General features: G+C 49.6%; 1 protein-coding gene across 13 annotated transcripts in view; it reads left to right on the top strand.

Moving 5' to 3' along the window:
- The window catches only part of Dys (Dystrophin), a 488311-nt gene that overhangs the window by 338998 nt on the left and 129082 nt on the right, over window positions 1–20231 (top strand). For all 13 annotated transcript variants that reach the window (XM_065448316.2, XM_070539180.1, XM_065448320.2 and 10 more), the window contains one exon: window positions 15997–16217. In XM_065448316.2, the coding sequence (XP_065304388.2) occupies window positions 15997–16217 (221 nt within the window). The remainder of the gene's footprint in view (window positions 1–15996; window positions 16218–20231) is intronic.

Below are 20231 nucleotides of genomic sequence, written 5' to 3'. Positions count from 1 at the left end.
CAAAATATTTTTCACCCACTAGTTTTAAAGACTCGGGAAAAGAATAACCGCCGCCTTCGACTAAACCCAGCATCTCCGTGCGCACATTTACAACAATTTTATTCTTATATAATTACCTGTGAGAACATTCGCGTTACTGTGTGTGTGTAACGAAGTGCAACAACGACGCACTTAATTCCTTATTACTTTTTTCAAGCGAAATGAGTTTGTACATATAGCGACGGTCTTACGCTCATACCGCTGAATGTTATTCGATGCGAATGGTGGTATTATGGATGGTCTCCGTATTATAGAAGAGCGCTTTTTTTTTTTCACGTCGAAAGCCTGCATACGGGCTGAAAGTTAGGCGAAAAATGGAAGAGGGGAGAATTGACCAGCGCGGTCGCGAATATTTGTTTCTCCGTGGGTTAATCTTTACGTCATTAATTCTTTATTATTGTTTTCCACCAGCGTCAGCTCTTTTTAATATGGTCGGTAAGGAGATTACATTACAGAGACGTGTACGCTTGCTTCTTTTCTTTTTTACTTTTTTGATCGTGTTCTCTGCGTTTGTTCACGCTGTCTATTTAATGGAAACGTCTCAATTTGTTTTTCTTAGTGGCCTGGTTGTTCCAGTTTACGCGTAGTGCGCTCTAATGTTCTAAGTTGTGTGAACGTGATTTGTCGATTTTTTTTCTTCCTTCCTTCTTCTTCCATTTTTTCTTTAATCTGTCGCGCATCATCCCGGCTAACGATATTAAGTGGGCTGTGAGAGACCGCAGTAACCCTCGAGCGAAAATCAGCGATGGAGGTAGACCGAGGTTTCATGGTTAACAACTCTCCCTCCACTGTGATTGCTTCCGATATTGGCGTGCCTCTTCCCCCTTTCTTTTTATTTCTTTTTTTTCTTCGTCGTTTTCCATGCGCTGTGACTTTCACTAATGTGTTCTGATTTGTTTGCTTTCTGCGCTTGTTGACTTCCTGCAAGTCGCTAATTGGTAAACATGGCTGCAATTTCTCCCTTATAACTGTCAATTAGGTTCCTCCAAAGCTCGAGTTGTTTGTAGATGTTGTTATCTCAAATTAGGATAGCTAACCCGCGTTGGGAAAGCTTATATTTATTAGGCGGTCGGGGCTTTCCGAGTATGGTAAAAAAAAAAGTTATTTACTTAGGTGGGCTTGGAAACCCACAGAATCCTAGCTGTTTTAGCAGCAGTAGGGGAAAGCTTTCGAGTAAAAATATATATGTTAAGCGGACTGAAATTGATTAAATTAAACATCGCAGGTAAGCGCCGTTTTGTTCGTCGTTTGCGTTCCTTTCTGAACTGTTTATTGCGGCATGAATGCCTCCTAGCGTATTTGAACAGGCAATGAAGTCAAAGAAAGCATACGCTAAATAACTGGTATTTTGAATTGAAATGTAGAAATAATAAGGAAAGAAAGGAAATAAAAGTCGACAAAAGAAAAGCTGTCGCAGGGGGGAGTCGAACCTTCATCTTCCGCATTACCCGTGCTCTACCATTAAGCTACCGCGGGGCCGTCCTCGCGTCTAATGTCTTGGGTATTTGTGCATGTTTACTTATCAGCTCTAGAGGCGTTATTAGCGCCACTCACGACAATGGCGACGGCTGTGGAACGTACTATCGGCGTCAAATGAAACGCGAACAGCGGAGTGCCTAATTCAAGGTAAAGGGTGCGCCATTTAGTCATCACCGTTGCTAGTCGCACACTTCCGGTTTGACTGCCCTGCGCGATGATGTTCCCTCTATACTGCGATGTTTTCGTTTCTGTTCTGGTTCTCTTATATTTGAAAGCGAGAGAATGTGACGGCGCAGTAATGATGACTACGTAAACTGTGCAACGCGCAACTGTGTTCGCGTCTCATTTGACGCCGATATATTAGCATATGCGCTTTCGCCGCACTGGGCGATACTGCTCGCCTTGTACTGTGATATTTTAGCTTCTGTTTTCTTCGATTTTTCTTTTGTCGCTTCCAAATAAAAGAGAGCCATAACAGAAATTAAAAGGGGGAGCATCATCGCGCAGTGCGTTCAAGCCGGATGAGCGCGCCTGCCGATGGTGATGACTGGACAGTTTGCACTACACCTTCAGTTAGGCAATCCGCTGTTCACGTTTAATTTGACGCCGATAATACGCAGGTCTCACGTAGCATGTGAATTTACAAACAAACCCTCGCAACGCTAACCTCGTGGCACCAAGTCGAGACCCTTGCTACGCAATGTGTGAGAAACGTGCAACGGACGAGAGAGTAAACGGAGGACGTCGCACATCATTTTACTAGATAGACGATTACGTATGCGTGTGGTCTTTCTTTTGATCGAGTAACCTTTAGCTCTACGAATCACTATTCCGGAGAGCACTTCTTGGTTTAGAGAGCATTGGTGTTGAACTTGGCTTGATTATAACATTGTTTGATATAAATGTATTAAATACCGTGTGGCGAGAGAGAAAGTCTTGTGTTAACTTCAGATTTAGTGTGTTCGTTGCTATTGCGTCATGTCGGTCGGAGACAACATTTGACAGCTTCATTTCGGGCGATAACCAAACATTATGTTAGCGAGAAGCAATTATTACAGGCAATGGAAAAAAGTGACGCTGCACTGTCGAAAATTTGAACAGAGAAAAAAAGAAAAATACAAATATAAGTGAACTGCTCAGGAACATTCGTTTTTGTGTATGTATGTCGTGCGAATGTATGTCATATTCAAAAATGTTGCCACTAGTATGTCCTTTTCTCTATTCTTTGCTTGAAACTCTTTCATTGTTTGGTACACACCCGTCAGTTAAGGGAACATGAGCAGCCGGCACCGTCTACAGACGCCAACGTTTCCTTGATTACGGATAAGAAAGAAAAAAAAAAGCAGGTATTGTTTCGAGGCACATGCAACCACAGAAACGTGGTGTGTCCGTATAGCACTATAGCGACAGGACTGGCATGGCCTTCGTCCGTATTGCCGCATTTTCGCCAGCTCTTCCGAGCCCCGGTGCTATACATTCCGTGGCCCTCGTTACAAACAGGCTATGGTGCTGTCTCGGCGCTCGCTCTACTCCTCCACGCCCCCCCGCCCCCGCTTGCTTCTTTTGTTTTCTTGACGCACGCTGGCACCCGAGCTCTGCGCTTTCCCGCTACGCTTTTCTTCGCCGTCACGTGGTTGTCGGCTGAACGAGTTCGTTACCTAAGGACCACTTTACGGCCTCCTCCGGCTCTGCTCGCCCTGCTCCGCTTGAGGCGTGAGACCCTTTAATTTTTTTTTATCTCTCTCCCTCGCTGTTTTTCGGGCTGTTGAGGCAACGGTCCCTATATACTTCGTCTCACTATCTCTGTGCAGCGCAGCGGAGGCTAGGGATCGTAGCAGCCTATCGTTAACCCTATACTGACGCAACACTTTCGAAATGTCACTTCTGTAGTGCTAATTGCAGGTCCAGACCCTGTAAAGTCCAGGCAAAAGCTACTAGTTAGCGCCAGGGTGGCCTAACTTTCTTTATGGTACTTATTTCCGCGAAGCGCAGGAGAAGGAGGAGAAAATAAACAGAGAAGGCAGGGATGCTAACCAGAAATGCGTCTGGTTGACTACCCTCCTCTGGGCGGCGGGAAAGAGGGAATAGAAAAGTTTCATTTTCGGTGCTTAGATGCTGGATGCGTCATCGTGACGTCCAGATGCACCGACTCGCTCCGCTTGTGTGATCACCGCTGCTGCCACACGCGAGCGCGGCCACGAGAAACGCCCGAAGCACTTGTCAGTTTTCTGTGAGCAACGTTCTCGTGCCTAGCGTGCTCCATGCTACACGAAGTCAGTAAAATTTGTTCCGTGTCATGTGACTTCGTGATAATGCCGTTAATGCCAAGTCCAGCGTCCTGAAACAACAGAGGTATCATATCAGGGTCTCCTATTTTTCCCTACCTTCGTGCTTTCTAAGCTTCTTGTAGAAATTCTACAACTTCGAAAATATGCGTCAGTTCTCCTCCTAGCGATAGGCGGCTGCGTGTTCCAAGAAAAGCTGCAGCAGACACAAGCACATAACTGACGAGACGACTTGTGTCTGTTCCAGCATTTAGCGCTATATAACACCCTAGTTAGAGAGAAAGACACTAGCCCAACAGTCAAGTCCTTAGTTCTAAAGCTTCTTCATGAAGTCGTCTCGCGGGGAGCGATCGACAGGCGGGCAGTGGGGAAGAGCTCTTCTCCTGGTTTTCATTTCTGATTGGCCCACGCAACCCGCAGCCTTCGCTGCACTGCACCGGGTCGGCTCGCGCTCGACGTCCGCGAGAGCCCGTCGGCCCTCTCCTTCCGCGGCCTCCTCCTCGTCTGCTGTCCGTGAGGTGCCACGTATTCGAAATAACGAGGTGCCGTTTGTCTCGGCTGAGCCGCCACTTTTTCGGAGCGAGACGGGGGGCGAGTGTTGAGGCTTGTTTCTCGGGCGTCTGCGCTACTCCTGCCGTTCTGCTGCTCTCGTTCCGCTTGGGCCAGCTCGAAGCGCACACACCTCGCGCCTCTCGCGGGAAGAGCAGTCGTGCGCGTGGCGTGATGCCGCGCTCGCTCGGTTGTGGGAGAACTTCGCGTTCGCTTTATTTCCGCTCCTGCAGCTCTCGCGCGTCTCCTCCGCCGGGCGAAAACTGCGCGGCGTGCGTGCGGGTGGAGATACACTTTGTCAGCGTACCTCTGCGGCTGGCCGCCGACAAATTTTGTTCATGTAATTTTTTCTAAGGTCATATTGCATCCTCGTTTCTGGAAGGGTTTGGATGTATGCACGTCATGTCCTTTTTCTTTTTTTATTTCTTTTTTTTTCAACAACATAGCTGATTCCCGAAAGATTGCGCCGCAACTACTGTGCCTGTCCTGTTCGTTGTGCCGTAGCTTTTGTTGTAATGAGGCGAGCACGTAGTAGTAGTAGTAGTACTAGTAGTAGTAGTAGTAGTAGTAGTAGTAGTAGTAGTCGTAGTAATAATAATAATAATAATAATAATAATAATAATAATAATAATATTTGCGTATCCCGCGCACTGTGAGAATCGATGTAAGCGGAGCTTTGTATGCTGATTGCTTTGATTGACGGTAATTAGCGGTGATGTTTGTGGCGAATGTGTAATTTTTTCAGCGTTTAGTCCAGTACGAGGGTACCGAGTCGATGTTAAACGTTACCTTGCGTGCACCACTGCCATTTGTATGCATGGTCCACAGAACACACAGGGAGACCTGTTTGCTTGAGGCGTTGTTGCGCGTCATTGTTCATAATCTCTGAGAATTGAGCATTATCACACATGGCACATCGCATTCTGGCAGAAGCGTTAAACTTTAATTTAATTATGGGGCTGTACAAAATTCAATTAATTATAACGAAATTGTATGTATACATTGTATACATTCGTGGTCTGCACCATGCTTCGCTGCCTATGTTCCGCGCGACGCTTCTTTCGGGCCTTGGTGCCCTCGACGCTGAGTGCACGCTTTGGCGCCATTTTTTTTCTGGCGCGTGTTTACGTGCTCCATCTGCATACGTGACCAGCACGCCGTTGAGACGCCAGCTCCAAGCGCTCTCTTCAGGCTGGACGATCGTAATGTCACTATCACAACCCAACACTCGACCTCCATAGCCCAGCACGTGCATTTCTGCCGCATCGGAAAGCAAGCACAACACGCGCCATTAGCACAAACTACGCATACCGGCCCGCGGTGCCGCCGGCCGGCCGGGTGGCGGTGATGATGATGATGATGATGATGATGATGATGATGATGATGATGATGATCGTAGTGGCCCTCCCCTTTGGAACGGGTGGTCACACTCACTGTGTCCTGGCCGAAAAGTTTGAAGATAGAAAGAGATAGGGATCCACAGGGAAAGGAAAGAAAGAGGGCAACTGTCACTGGCCGGCCAATTTCCGCCACATCCGAAGGCGAGCCTTCGTGACAGAAGTAACCGCATCGCCGCGCCCTGCTTCAACGGGCACAAATCCGAGAGCCTGTGGGAGGGTGACTCCCTCTCTTGGGCGAGGAAGCAACGTCGGGCAGTGCAGCACAAGATGCTCCATATTTTCCATACCCAATTCGCACGCTCTGCATCGGGCGGATTGAGTGGCCGGAGAGCTGTCGAAGCAGCGGCGATACACAAGCGTGCGCAGCGCTCCCGCCCGCGCCTCAAACATCAGCGCACTGCCCAGACTATTGTCAGACCAGGGGACGGCCTGGATGTGTCTCTGCTGGCGGTACACATCTAAAATGGCCTTTTGTCCCATTGCTGCCCGCCACCTCGTCTCCCCCTCTTCGCGCACACGTTCGTGCACAGCCTTTGCATACGTTGTCATCGGGTTCACCTGTACCGGGGTCCGAAAAAGCCCAAGTTTCTTTTCAATGGCGTATAAGCGCCGAACCCATTTCATTCGGATGCATGTTGCAGCCAAATAGTCGAAAACTTTCCTTGCCTAGCGGTCGCTAGGCATAGACCGGAGGGTGCCGTGGTACGCCACTTTGCTGGAGGCTTCCATCGCTTCAAAAGAGTACCAGCCCACGTCGCTCTGGATTGCTTCTATAGCAACCCGGCCATGACATCCCAGAGCAATCCAACCAACTTTGCATTGCCGCCTTTCCAGCCATTCCCACGTCGCAGCTGGGAAGCAGACCACCGTGTTTGGGAAGGTTAGGCCCGGGACGTGTACTAGCTTCCACAAATCGCGAACCATCACGTAGCGGTTGCAGCCCCATAAGCTTCATCGATGAAGGACGCACTGTGCCCGAAGGGCCGAATCGCATAGACCTGCCACGTGATGGGCGTACATGTCAGCCTCGTCGCACATTGTCACTCCGAGGTATTTGTATGCAGAGCTAACGGTCAACGTATCTCCATACAGGGTCAGGACTAGCTTGTTGGATTTCTCGCCCGCCAGTTGAACGACTGTGGTCTTCCGTGGGTTGAAGCGCAATCCGAGGTTATTTATCTCCAACGAACAGAGGTCAAATATCGCCTGCAGGTCATCTGTCCGTTTCGCCAAGAGCAGCAGGTAGTCTGCGAAAGCCATACCCGGCAGGCCATGAATTTCGTCCACTCCAGATATGCCGTACTTCAGTCCGAATCTAAGCTTCCACTTGATCAGCTCCTTTTCCATATTCGCCACATAAAGGAGGTATAGTATTGGCGAGAGCGGGTAGCCCTGGCGAAGTCCCTTGTGCACTCCGATCGCCCCTGTCTCAACATCTCCAAACCGCGCTGTAATTGCCTTTCCCGCGTGCAAGCGCTGTAGAGTGTGTAGAAGAGTTGTGGGAAGCTTCAGTGCCAACAAGCGCTCGAAGATCATGCTGTGTGGGACGCTGTCGTACGCTTTTTCAACGTCGAGGAAGCAGCACAGCAGCATGGTGCCTTCTTTTCGTGCTATTTCACTACACTGGGAGAGAATGAAAAAATTGTCCTCAAGGCGCCTGTCCTTGCGAAATTCATTCTGTAGCTCAGTTAAGAGATGCTCGCACTCTGCTCAGGCGCCGATACAACCTTTCAACACGTGTGCGAAGATGCGGTATAGGACACTCGTGACTGTGATCGGTGGTGATCTTGGACGTTGTCCGCTTGGCCGCCACGTTTGGGTATTAGAAACACCCTGCCACGTCTCCGATCCTCCGGAATCCGCGTTCCTTCGATGATTTCGGTGAACAGGCTGGCAAGCTGCTCTCTTGATCCAGGACTTAAGCACTTGAGCACATGGGCAGGCATGCCATCAAGTCTGGTGGCGGTGCTCGTGTTGATGTGGCCCAATGCCCGATCGATCGCCATGCGCTAGAAACTCCAGCTTGGGCCCTCGTGATCCGGGTCAGCAGGATTTGTTCCAGTGGGCGTGCTCGGAGTATCCTCCAGAACTGGCACAGTCACGCCCTCAGGTTGGCTGTACAGGGTAGTCAGATGCCTCGTAACATGCTGCTTGATATCCGGGACTGGCTGTCCTGTTGTGGCACCACACAGTTGCTGCAGAGGCTCGTCACGTTTGTCTAAAGACCGCACATAGCGCCAGAACTTCTGCTGCGCTGATTTGGCGTCTGCACGGAGGCTGTGCATCATTGTCCTGTTCGCGTCAGCCAATTTGGACTGGACTAGCGACTGCATTCTATGCTTCGTTTGAAGATAGAGCTTCCATGCGGCTGCACATGTATCTGCATATAATGTCTTTGCCGTGAGGCGATGGTTTCGATTCGCCTGCCGACGCGCATGCCACGCCTCCGCAAGCTATTTATCCCACCATGGCTGTCGCTTTTCTCCTTGAGATGGCCGACTCCCCACCATATGCCGTCGCATGACCGCTCGGAGGGCAGCCACGTATCCTTCGTACGTCCCCGACTTACTTCCAACGCCACCGTTTTGCGACAGTTTCTACTGCTGCATTGGGTAGGTACATGCCCGCATGCGTTTGGTAATTGCGCTTCGCTTTCGCACGGTGGGCCTGGCTGAAGTCTAGCCTGAGCCGATTATGACCATTGCCTAAGCTGTACATGCCTTCCTCGTCGATGTTGAGCCTTTCGATCCGGTTGCTCATACGGGACGACACTAGAGCATAGTATATCGACGACGCACTTCCTCGCGCACGCCACGTGATTCGCCCAACACACTGTGGGCCCAAATCGACGTTGGTGTGCCATCTGGTGGTATTGCAAGAAACCCAGCGGCACGTGTGGCAAGACCATTACAGCGCCCGGAAAGTCAGGAGAAAAGGCAAGGAAAGCTTCGCTCTAATAATGATAATGAAAAAAAAGAAGATTGTTGATATCACGAGCGCAGATGTGAAAACGCCTATTTGAAGCTTCCGTTAGGCCTTGTCAGACATGGTCCGAAATTCGTATTACACTGGTAAAACGCGCCTTCGTGTCGTTCAACAGAACAGGCGCACTGACATTGAGAGCAAGAAAGCAAGCAGAGGAAATGGAGGGAAGTCAGCCAGGTGATCTTGCTGTTTGCTGCCCTGTGCGTTGGAGATAAGGGAAAAAAGGAGTAGAAAGAGGAAAAGAGGTAGGGAGTGAACATCTCGCGCGCGCGGGAGGATGCACCAAAGAACTACAAACGGTCACTCAGGCGGTGCACTTCAAGAACTGCTCTAGTGCACGGATATCCTTTTGTGCCAGCGGCGGATGTGGCCACAGTCCGAATATCTTAAACTGAGAAAGTGGTCTCGAGTCCAGCTGGTTTGAAGTTTTCCCGAGATAGAAAGGTTTTACACGTCGTTGCGAGGACATATACACGTCAGACCTTCAGTGATTTCCTCGCAGCTACAGGAAAATTTAAACGTAGTCTAAAGTACGGAAGAATTATTCCGAAAACAGAGGCAAGACCAGTTGCACTTAAACAAATTTGTAGGTAATTGAAGTTAATGACGGGGTGTAAGTTTCCCGCTTCATGTATATAAGCCGCTGCTCATTAAACTGACCTGTATGGTACCTCGAACGCAGATTCTTTTCCATGTTTATTACGTCTTGCTGGTACACGATGCAGCGCTTCGTTACCGATAAATAATTAATCAGCACCAAGTATATGCTGCCAGAATCCATGACGTCACTGCGAGCTGGTACGGGAGCTTCAAGGTTTTGTCGCCACTTCTGTCGCTTTTAATTTTCCCTCTATTGTCTCGTTTTTTTCTAGCTTACCGAGCTGCCTATCACAATGAAACTTGCCTTTTTTTTTCTGTTGCAGAAGTGGTATTTACTAGTACAGCTTAACTCAATGCTCCTCTTTAGTGTCTATTGAAGGCAAGCTCGTTTTCCCGAACTTTGTATACGAACTGTTCCCGCTTGCTGCATTGAATCCACTTAGGGGAACAAGCACAGCACATCCCCTTTGTGCCGCTCTTGCCCTTTAAGGTCGTGCGATCCTCGACGTCTTCTTGAGAACACAGAGACCGGCGACATGTGCTCTGTCTTCCTCGTGGCAAATTAACATAAGGGTTTGTGCTGCACTGCCAGCCTTCTCGACCGAGCCGCTGGGCACGACTGGCAGATTCCACCTCCTCCCCACCCTTTCTTTTTTTCCCCCTTCTGTATATCGTGCTGTACTTTCGTGCCTTATATTCCCCTGCACTTCGTCTTCCTTTTGGCCCTCGCTTTTCCTTTCGTTATCTTCTGGGGAAACACCGCGCGGAGCGTTCCACCTTTGCCCGGCCGAGTAATTAGGGGCATAATTAAAGGATTTAATCTCGCTCGCGCTTTTCTTTGTGCCTTCATTGCTCCAAAGTGCGCGTGCGCGAGCATTCCTGTCGGGAAATTTGCCTTTCCTCTGCCGGACTCCGCCGCTAAAGCGACGTAAGTGTACATCGTGCGTGTAAACGCCTGCATTTGTTTTAACCTGCACCTTTTTATTTTCCTCCTCTCTATCTCTCTTTACTTTTGGCATGCCTACTTTCCCCCATCGTTTTTTTTTTACGTGCCAAATTTTTTACCTATCTGTATAATCTAGCGTGAGGAATTCTTTCTGATATATTTTCACTGATATTTGCAACGGCTAGATTGAAGGAATAGGCTGGTTGAAGTATAGCAGGTCGAGGTTTCGCGACTCCACGCCAGTCAGGACTTACAGGCATTCTTTGACGTTTTGTCATCTCGGTTTGATTTGTGTTATTTGTCTATTCCTAAATTTATTTTAAGAATATATTTTTTTTATCTGTCCGCCTCGTGTCATTTCAATCACATCATCTGAAGTAGCGAGCTTTTCATATCACGATGCTGACCATCTTCAGCTTTCATTAAACTGTCTATCTGTCTCTTGATATACGGCGGGTGGCTGCCGAGTTGTTCTTTCTTTACTTCAACTCGCTGCCGTGGCTTACTTTGCTGCTCCTTTAACTACGCGGATGCTCGTGGCGTGTGATACGTGGCTAACTTTGTGTCGGTTTGATACTTAGTTTCTGCATTGGCAATGCGCCAGCACAAGCTGTCTTTGGTTAAGGATAACGGAAAGCTTAGTTTTCGCCGTATTCAGGCGGCTTACGCATACGGACTTCTACGCCGACTACTGTGAAACTCGAAATTTTCAAGCGTGTCGTATCACACTTGTACCATACTGCGGAGCTCTAATGGCAAGCCGCTGTGCAGTTATGTCGGTGGCATGTACACTCGGCTACGGTTTGGCTACTGTACAGTGGTTGCGACAGAGTTGGTCGTTCCTGCGCTGTTCGAACTCAAATTGCGAGTGGTAGAGTGCTGTCAGTAGATAAGCCTTCTGTGTCATCGTCAGTTGACACTGCTGCGCTGTGCTATTGCTCCGTCTTCCTAATCAGTGATTCGGGAGCGGTGTTGTCACGCTACTCTTGCACGGAGTCTAGCTGCTGAGCTCAACCAAAGTTTCGTGTCTTCAGCGTTATGCTTACGCGGAACTGCACTTGCATTAGCCGCGCTTTAGAGGCATACACGCGCATCGATAGTGAGATTCTCGGACTTCGTACTTGCACGCAAGTTTGCTGCCCTGTAAGCCGCCGTAATGTGATCTTGCTCGCGTACCAGAGCCTCGCTCAATGCGTGCGCACTCTGCGGAATTTGTGCCGCTGACCCGGAAGCGATTGGCTTAAAACGCCGATGACGCGAATATATGAGGTTGTGCTCGTGGAAACCCTTCCCGAGACTTCCCTTCTTCTCTCGCTTCCACGAGCGCACGCTCGATAGCCGGCATCGGTGTCGCGCTAACAAGGCGAGCAGGCAATGAGCTCGCTTGGTCTCTAGCGGGGGAAGTCGACGTACGCGCCGTGCAGCACAGCCTTTAGCCGCACTCATCGCCTAATCATCGAGGCAGGGACGTCCGAACTCCTTTCCTCGCAAGATATTTCGTCGACTAATCTGGGTTTCTTGTGCCGCTGCGGGCCTTTTCATTCCTCGGAGCTCGCGTAGTACGGCGCACCGAAACAGGGGCGCCTGCAGAGGGAAGCACGCAGTGGTGTTTCCTACTTTGCGAGGCGAGACGACGCTGCGCGGAACTGGTGACGCGGGGTGGAGTGTATTAGCCAAGCCGGCCGCACACCGCCGTTTGTCTTCGTGAGTGCGTGTGTTTGCGATGGTCTTAAGCGCGCAGGCGCACGCACGGTAATCCGCCCCCGCTTGCGCAACGCTCGAGTGGCTTTGGCTCCGGCCTGCTTCTCCTCCACCTCCTCGTCGTTCACTCGTAGCGCTCTCTGCCGCGGCAGTCTTAATGAATGCTCACTCCTATAGTAACCGGCCCAAGATTGCGCTCTCGAAGATGTTCGGCTCAAACTCTCGTCGCTGAGAGCGCGTTGTTACGGCGTTATCGTTGCTCCAGGCTGTTTTCCATACCGGATACAAGATCGGCGCTAAGGCGGGCAAACACTCCGGAGAGAACTAGGGACGCCTGCGAGGATTGGCGCCTGTCCGCCTCGTTGGTTGTATGCCTAATGTGCCTCTCATTCTCTTGAGTGATGCTCAGACGCGGCCAGGGAGTGACGATTGCACGGCTGCGTCCTTTGGCTGCGGGACAGTGCGAAGGCGATGTGGCTGCAGATGCTCGTGCTGCGATCAGCGCACGCACTTCCTCTCTGAGTTCTTGTCAGCTTCGTCCTGCTGATCCTCCTAACAGGCTGCTTAAACTTAGCATGCAGGCCACGTCTTGGTAGGCCTTTGTGGCGTTATTTTTGGCATATATATACGCTTTCTGTGCTATGTCTGCAAATCTGAAAGCTTTGCGGGACGCAGCAACTACGCCGTGTAGAGTTATGAACGCCGAGCTGGTAAACTTTAAGCAGCAGGGAGGCCTGTATTTAAAACGCGAATTCAGATATTGACTTTTCTAAGGTCCTTGGATGAAAGCTGGTTTCTTTTTAAAGTGGAGCGCTGGTTGCTTCTATAAATGCTGTCCGTGTGCTGCGGCTGGCTTCGCAAATAAGCGCACTAGTTGATCTTGAAGATCGTCTGTACATTCTATAAAAAAGTTTGTGTTGTTGGTGTGGGCATATTGCTTTTACGTTAACGAACAAAGAAAAATGCGTCTCAGCTACTTCGTGAAATCATCCCAAGAATGGCGACAACGGTTGATACGCATATTGTAATGCCATATGTGCAGGATTGTGATTTCTTAGTACACTCGGGTGTCGTGTTCGTGATGTAGTCGGATATCGTGCGGTTTACATTCGTGTGGTAACGATCTCATCGTAAGAGTTAATCCCGAACAAAGCTGCGTGGTTGAGGATGTCCAAATCTTTTTCATCGCTGCTCTCCCTGCAGAATGCATTTACTTATTACTTGTTTCGGCTTTCATGATTCGGCTAATACATTGTTTCAAGGCCCCCTTCTTCAAGTTCCCGATGCGCACTTACCGGGGAAGCGGCACCCTCGTTCTTCTCTCAAATTTTTTCTTTCTTTCTTTTTATTCCTTGACCCCTTCTTCTCTATTGTAGGGTAGCAAGCTGGACGCCCGTCTGCTTGACCGCCCCTTCTTTCCTTTTTCTATTTCTTTTTCTCTCTCTCTCATCTAATTCGCCCTCGCTATGTGTCCTGCCGATCGGTTCTTTAAGAAGAAAACGCGACGGTGGCCGATGAAGGCGTACCGTCGTCCGTACATTTATTTGGGAAGGCACAGAGCGGAGTGGAGTCTGCGGCGACCAGCTCTGCTTAGAACGAGAGCGCGTTCTACTTCTGCTGGTGACAGGAGCCACGCAAGATACACGGCGCAGTGATGGCAGTTGGTGATGCGCAATGAAGATGACGCTGCATGTTCATTTACGTAAACAGCTGCCACGATGTCTAGGTAGTCGCGCATCTTATGTGCATAACTCTGAGTCTGTCGCTTTTTTTCTTTCATTTATCTAGAAGAGAGAGACGGAAAGGCTGTACGGGCCAACGTACGATTGCAAAGTGTTCCTCGTGAACAAGGTAAAAAAAAAAAGTCACAGCTTCGCCCGAAAGGCGAAGCAGCGATTGCGATAGCTATTAGACAGCTATACGAAGTAAGCACAATAGTTTTACCGACCATATAAACTTGTAAACATAGGCTTATTATACTTGCGGACAACTTTGTGGTTATGAACGGGAGGTACGGGTGCGTGACTGCTGCACATGTGCTACTGTGCCAAGTAGTACGGCAGCGTTTGACAGTGCTTTCGGTTGCCCGGAACAGACGCTGAATCGACGGGGCTTCCACGTGCGACGGTTTCGCGTTTCCGCAGGCACGGAAGGGAAAAGCCGCAAAATAAGTAAACCTTTACAAAGTATTGAACGACCCTGCCTTTACACCACTCAATGGCGTGTTCTGTATTAAACTGTTGCTAATACGCAGTTTATGTTTTGTCTTCCTCAGCATAAACTAACGCGGATTAAAACGCGGGACTCTCTTCAGAAGCGCCTTCACTTCTGCATGCTTTGTCTCCATAACTTTCCCTTTATACCCACAGAAAGTTGTCCGCGAGCATAACGAAATTAACCATGATGGTGTAACGCGCGCACAAGCCAACGTGAACACATCTTACTCGATGACCGCTGAAACTCGCTGTGAAAATGCTGCAGTGAGGAAATGCGGCAGCAGCAGCGAGCAAATTGACCTTCGTGCAGCCGCTCGCATCAACGCGAACTACACAGCGCAGCCATGACTCTGTACCCATCGCAGATGGCTTTTAAGATACAGCGTAACAGAGTGGGCTTGTTGGTTTACTTGCGTCTTGAAACTGTAAATGAGCACAAAGACGAGAACGAAGATAGATGACAGGACGAGGCGCTTACTCACCTTCGAAAGCTTTAAGCCGTGATCTTTGACACGCATGCGCAACCCTCGTACGTCGTTCTTTTTTTTTTTATCATGCATAACTTTGTTTCCTTTCAATAAAATTTTTCAGATATGAGTAAGCGCATCGTCCTGTTTTATCTCTTCGTTCGCGTCCTCGTGCGCTGTTAGTTTCAAGATGCAAGATACAGCTGCTCGGCCGGCCGCGCGCGGCCGTTTGCGCGGCCCGGAGTAAAACGCGCCTCCTCCCCCAAAGCCTTGCGTGTGACGGAAGGCGGCGCGCATCCTCTCCGCTTTCCTCCGTTGCGTGCGCGAGATTGAGCCGCTATCGTCGGGTCACAGTGGCACGCTTTATCGCTCGTGGACTTCCTACGGAACCTCACGGTGGCGCCGACGGCAGAAACGCACCTGGAGTGTCCATACAATTGCTATCGCAATAAAAAGAACGGTCACACTGCTGATGAAACGAAGATAGACCGTCAAAGCGCGCGAGCGTGCTCGCTTGAGTGTTAATCGCACCCTTAGAGGAGGACGCGTAGTGTGTGTGTGTGTGTGTGCGCGCGCGCGCGCGTTTGTGTGTTTGTGTGTGTGTGTGTTTGTGCGTGTGTGTGTGTGTGTGTGTATGTGTGTGTGTGCGTGTGTGTGTGTGTGCGTGCGTGCGTGCGTGCGTGCGCACGCGCTTATGTTTATGCCCTTTATTTTCTGTGAAGCACATCGCAGCCACTCCAGAAGCTTTCGTGACACTTGATGCAATGAGGTCTCTGCTTCGTCAGCAGTAGATCAATTAACCTGCCTAAATATGTGAAGATAGTTTTGGGTCTCCTGGTGTACTGACAGTCATGATGTACATGTGTTTTACCTTTATCGCTACCGCAGGTGTTTGGCCAAGAACCGAACTGTTTTTATCTAGCAACCGACTTTGGCTTTCTTTGCCCAATGTATGCCAGGTTCTATCAGCTAGACGCTGGCTCTTTCCTCCCCAGGCGTCCTGGCCGCGTACAGTTACTGTAGCTTGTATTTATTGTTTACTATGATTAACTGATGTGGACTGAATCCAATTTCAGTGCTTATTTATTCTCCGTGTAGATTGGCTTCCTTTTTTTTTTTTGCGCTTCGTCCGTTTGCTCCGTGCCGTTATAAGTTTTATAACTTGCTTGTCCTGCTCCAGTGCTCGCTCACATGCGTGGGGATCGAGCGCTTGTCGACCTCGTAGGAACTGTTGTCCGCGATCTCCACCTATTCTTCTCGTTTAAACAAGCCCGGCGTCAACCTGTCTCGTCGTCTCACCTTGTCTTTCTCGTCCCTTCGTCGGCGCAGTGTCCAACCTTCGCGAGGAGTGGGACCGCAGTGAATCGGTGGCGCTGCAGCGTCGCCGCCAGCTCGAGGGCATCGCCTCGGACGCCGGCCGCAGCCTGGACGACCGACGCCGGGAGCTCGAGGCATGGCTGAGCCGCATGGAGGCGCGCCTCGACCGACAGGCCGCCGCGGGACCACCGCACTCGCTGGAAGCGCTCGAGGCGCAGATACGCGAGCAGAGGGTGAGTGTCTCTTGCGAGGTCGCCGAGGCGGACATCGCCCGCCGTCTCACAGACCCAGTAAGCGCTAAGTAGCGGTCAAACATGTCTCACCGCTGAGAAAGTCTTATCATCTGTAACGTTTGATCTTTAGCTTTGCACATATGAGCTTCGAGGCCGCCCCAGTGGTCGTTCTGGTGACCTTCTTTCTGTGCGCCTGATTTTAAGGTATCACAGGGTGGCTACGATCAGGGAAAGCGTGTAATTTCCATGCAGGGAATTCAGTTTTCGGAAACTCAGCTGAAAGACAGGGGATCACCCCGGTCTCCTTAAATCAGGGAAATTGGCACCTACTAGACTCTAGCCTAGTCTCTAGCCATGTTTCTTGCCTACCAGAAGGGTGCGAAGCTTTCAATTGAATCTACATAATCCTCAAATAATGGTGTTTGTGGCTGATGTTGTGATCAGCCTGGTCGGGTGGTTGAAATATTATCAAGCATATGATTCAACCAAATGTGGTAATGCGTCCCAGCTAACTTACAACTTACTGTTAATAATCGGTGAAAATTTTAGGCTGACATCGTAACTTGGCAAGCTATAAACCGCCATTTTTTTTTCTTGAGCCTGGAACTTTCAGTGTCATGGACAGCCAGAAAAGTTTCATAAAAGAATTCAGGTAAACGCTGCAGAAATCAAGGTATCTGAATTTGAATGCCGTCTCACTCGCGCCGCGTTTGCACACACACACGCACGCATTAAAACCCGCAAGCACGCTCATAATTTCCGAAGAGAATAGGCGACGACGTATAATATTTACAGCAACCGCTCAAGTGGATAAACTTGCAGCTATGAGTGCGTCAAAAGGCGTATATTTGCAAATAAGGTAGGTAGTAAAGTTTCGCCTGGACGAGAGCCTCAGAGAAACTCGAAATAATCTTCCACATCTTGTGTGACCCGCCTTCGTTTTCTCTTTGGCGGGAGCGATGCTGAACAGCTGGTTTTGCCATTCAGTGCTCCCCTCTAAGGTCTGCCGCCAAAGGCGAAGTACCAGTACCAACATGAAACTCCGCACGTCGGCTGGCACACAGAACGATCGTGGTGGACAGTTTTGGATCACCGAATAAAAAAAAATATATAGAGAGATCGAGAACGCCGTCATGATATAGTGTTTGGCAGACCCTCGCGTCGGCAAGAGGGCTTGCGGTGTCTGGGCCAACGCCTTGTGATGACGCCTGCCATTGAAGGCTGCGCATTGACGAATGCTATACCGCGGTGAGCATTGCTGCTACTTGCCATCGTGTCTTTCTGACTTCATTGGCTTTTGGCCCCAAAGTGCTGCGTCAGTGGAGGAGGAGTACGAGGATGGAGGGTTTAACGAAGAGAGAGAGAGAGAGAGAGAGAAAAAGAAAGGTCGGTCGAAACAACAGAAGGAAGTGCTCCGTGTACTGGCAATATGTGTGCGCTGGTGAAGGTGAACGCTTTGTGAAAAGCGTGTGATAAGGTACAGACACCTGATGTTAGTCATATTTAATGTTTATGATTTTCTTTTTGCTTTGCCACTGGTACAAAATTTCTTCGAGGACGCTGAACGCACAAGATATTGACATGCGTATAATTGACATGATATGGATTGGGAGTAACGTAATGTAGTAAATCTATTGTTAATTTAGATGCCTCTCAAGATCGTAAATAATTAATCGGTGCGCCTTCTCATCTTTCACTGGATATATGGTAGATATGCTATTCAAGGCATAAACGCGCGTCCGTGCTTCCCCGCACAATGTGTATGCTTGCAGTGAAGTGACATTGCCGTTGCTGGAAATCGCAGGATTTCTCGCGATGATAAGGTATGGAAACCAGAATCTCAAGAGAAGTCGTATACGTGACCCTTTAAATCTTGCAGTCGATTACTCGTCTCGAAGTTTCAAGATTTGGAAGCGACGCGTCGTCGTCGGAAAACGGGCCATATCGAGGGTGATAACAGCAAGTAGATTTACCGCATCGTCGACTTCGATGTCTTGAATCCCAAGTGGGTATTTTCTTCTTTTTTTTTCGCGGCGCCGTACATATTTTCAAGCAAGTCGCGCGAAAATAGTTTGATGGGCTTTACTCGATTTGATGTTTCTTAGCGGCCGTAGCGTTTTATGGCTCCTTTGACGCTCCTGCGCGCGCGTCATTCATACACGCGAGACACGTATTCCATCGTTGTGGGGTAAGCAAAGCGTAATATAGTCGCCGTGACCTCTCAGTGGCTACGACGTCCTTCTGCAAAGCGACATGCCTCTGTTACAATTCCTCAACTTTGGCAGCCACATTCTGATGGGGACATGAAACGAATAGGCCTGTGTTCGTGGTTTGGACGGACGTTAAAGAAGTCCACATGGTCAGCAGTAACGGGAAGCCCCCCACTAATTTGTCTCCTGTAGTCATACTTTTGGTTTCCAGTGCTAAAGCCGCAAATGGAAAAATTCTTCACTCTATAGCACAAGCGTCTGAGTCATGTTTGCGATTCACCGGAGCTCGCACTTCTGACTGCCTTGAAAGCGTTTTGTAGGCGAGGGTATCCGCTGAAACGTTATCTCATTCCCTCTTTTGTCATTTCTTTGAATGAAACCAGCTGCTTACGAGAAAAACTTATTTGGAGATACGCCATGAGATACGTCGCCACTTTCGCTCACCCCAGAAACTGCCGGATCAGACTTGTATATTAAAGGTACTTAGGCGCACGGAAGCTACCATTCTGTGTATACAGAGTGGAGGCAGGATCGGCCTACACTCCTTCATGAGTGTTGAAGGTAGACCGTGCTGCTTCTCCACTTTTGCACTGAGTACAACGAAGCAGGCAATATAGCACATTTCATCTGGTCATGCAAGAATTTCGGTTCTGAAAGCGGGAGACTTCGGCGCAGTGTGTGAACAAGACGGTTTCTCCAAGAACGCGTAGGACGATTAGTTTCACTGGAAAGACTGTGGTTAGTGCACAAAAAAGTGTCTTCTCGCATTCCTGTGGAGGACTCGACTGACTTGGATGGGACTAGACTGGACTGAACTGGTGCAATTGCCCGCCCAGTCTGCCAGGCTACTAGGGTTGATGATTGGGCGGATGGGTATTGCATTCTAAAACTGGTACAGCGCAACATACAAAGGCCAAGGATCATACAAAGATCCCTTATCTGGCCGGCTCGGCTTGTGTCTTCCTTTGTATGTTGCGCTGTACTAGTTTTAGACTGCCAGGCTAACTCGAGCAGGAGCAACATGATCATCGCCGCCACTACCACCACCACAATGTTAATACGAACCGTGCGTAATAAACTCCACGCTGATCTTGAATGCAGAAGAACAAGAACCTGCGAAATACACTGTTAGCTGAAGTTGAAATTAAATTCTAGGTGTTGCTTGCCAAAGCCACGACCTGATTATGCGGCACGCCGTTGTGGATGACTCCGGTATAATCTTGACTACCTTGGGCTCTTTATCATGTACCTGCATTAAAAGCACGGATTGATTTTGCATTTTGCCTCCACCTAGATGCAGCCGCCCCGGTCGGGCCATCTGAAGTTCTATGTGCAACGTTTGCGCTGTTCCCAATTACGCCTTGTGCGTGATTGCGATCCTCGTCGGCACGCTGCTCTTATTTACGGGATCGCCGTATCCGGCCTGTTCGACTAATTGCCCTTTGTCAGCGCCCACGTCATCGCTCGGCACTTTCCCCTTCAAACCTCCGTTCTTTTGTTCACCGCCACTCTCGGAAGCGTTAACAATAGCGGCGCTCGCCGGGAGACCGCAGAACCGTTCTCACGGTCCCCGCGCATAAAACATTCATTCAGTCAGCCGTGTCGCGTAAACTGTCGCGCCCGGGTCGTCTAGTGTTTCGCGAGAATGCTGTGCCATTGCGTTTCCAGTCTCGTCGTCCTACGAAAAGAGCCTTTGTATGGAGGCAGTGCAGCGTAAGCGGGGCCTGCGGAATCGAAAGGGGAACACGTTCGGGGATGTGGCCGTTGTACGTTAGAATTGCGCCCGAAGGGAATGGAGCCGCAG

This window comes from Dermacentor albipictus, chromosome 5 (genome assembly GCF_038994185.2).
Source record: "Dermacentor albipictus isolate Rhodes 1998 colony chromosome 5, USDA_Dalb.pri_finalv2, whole genome shotgun sequence".
Lineage (NCBI taxonomy): Eukaryota > Metazoa > Arthropoda > Arachnida > Ixodida > Ixodidae > Dermacentor > Dermacentor albipictus.
This window is presented reverse-complemented; position numbering and strand designations above follow the sequence as displayed.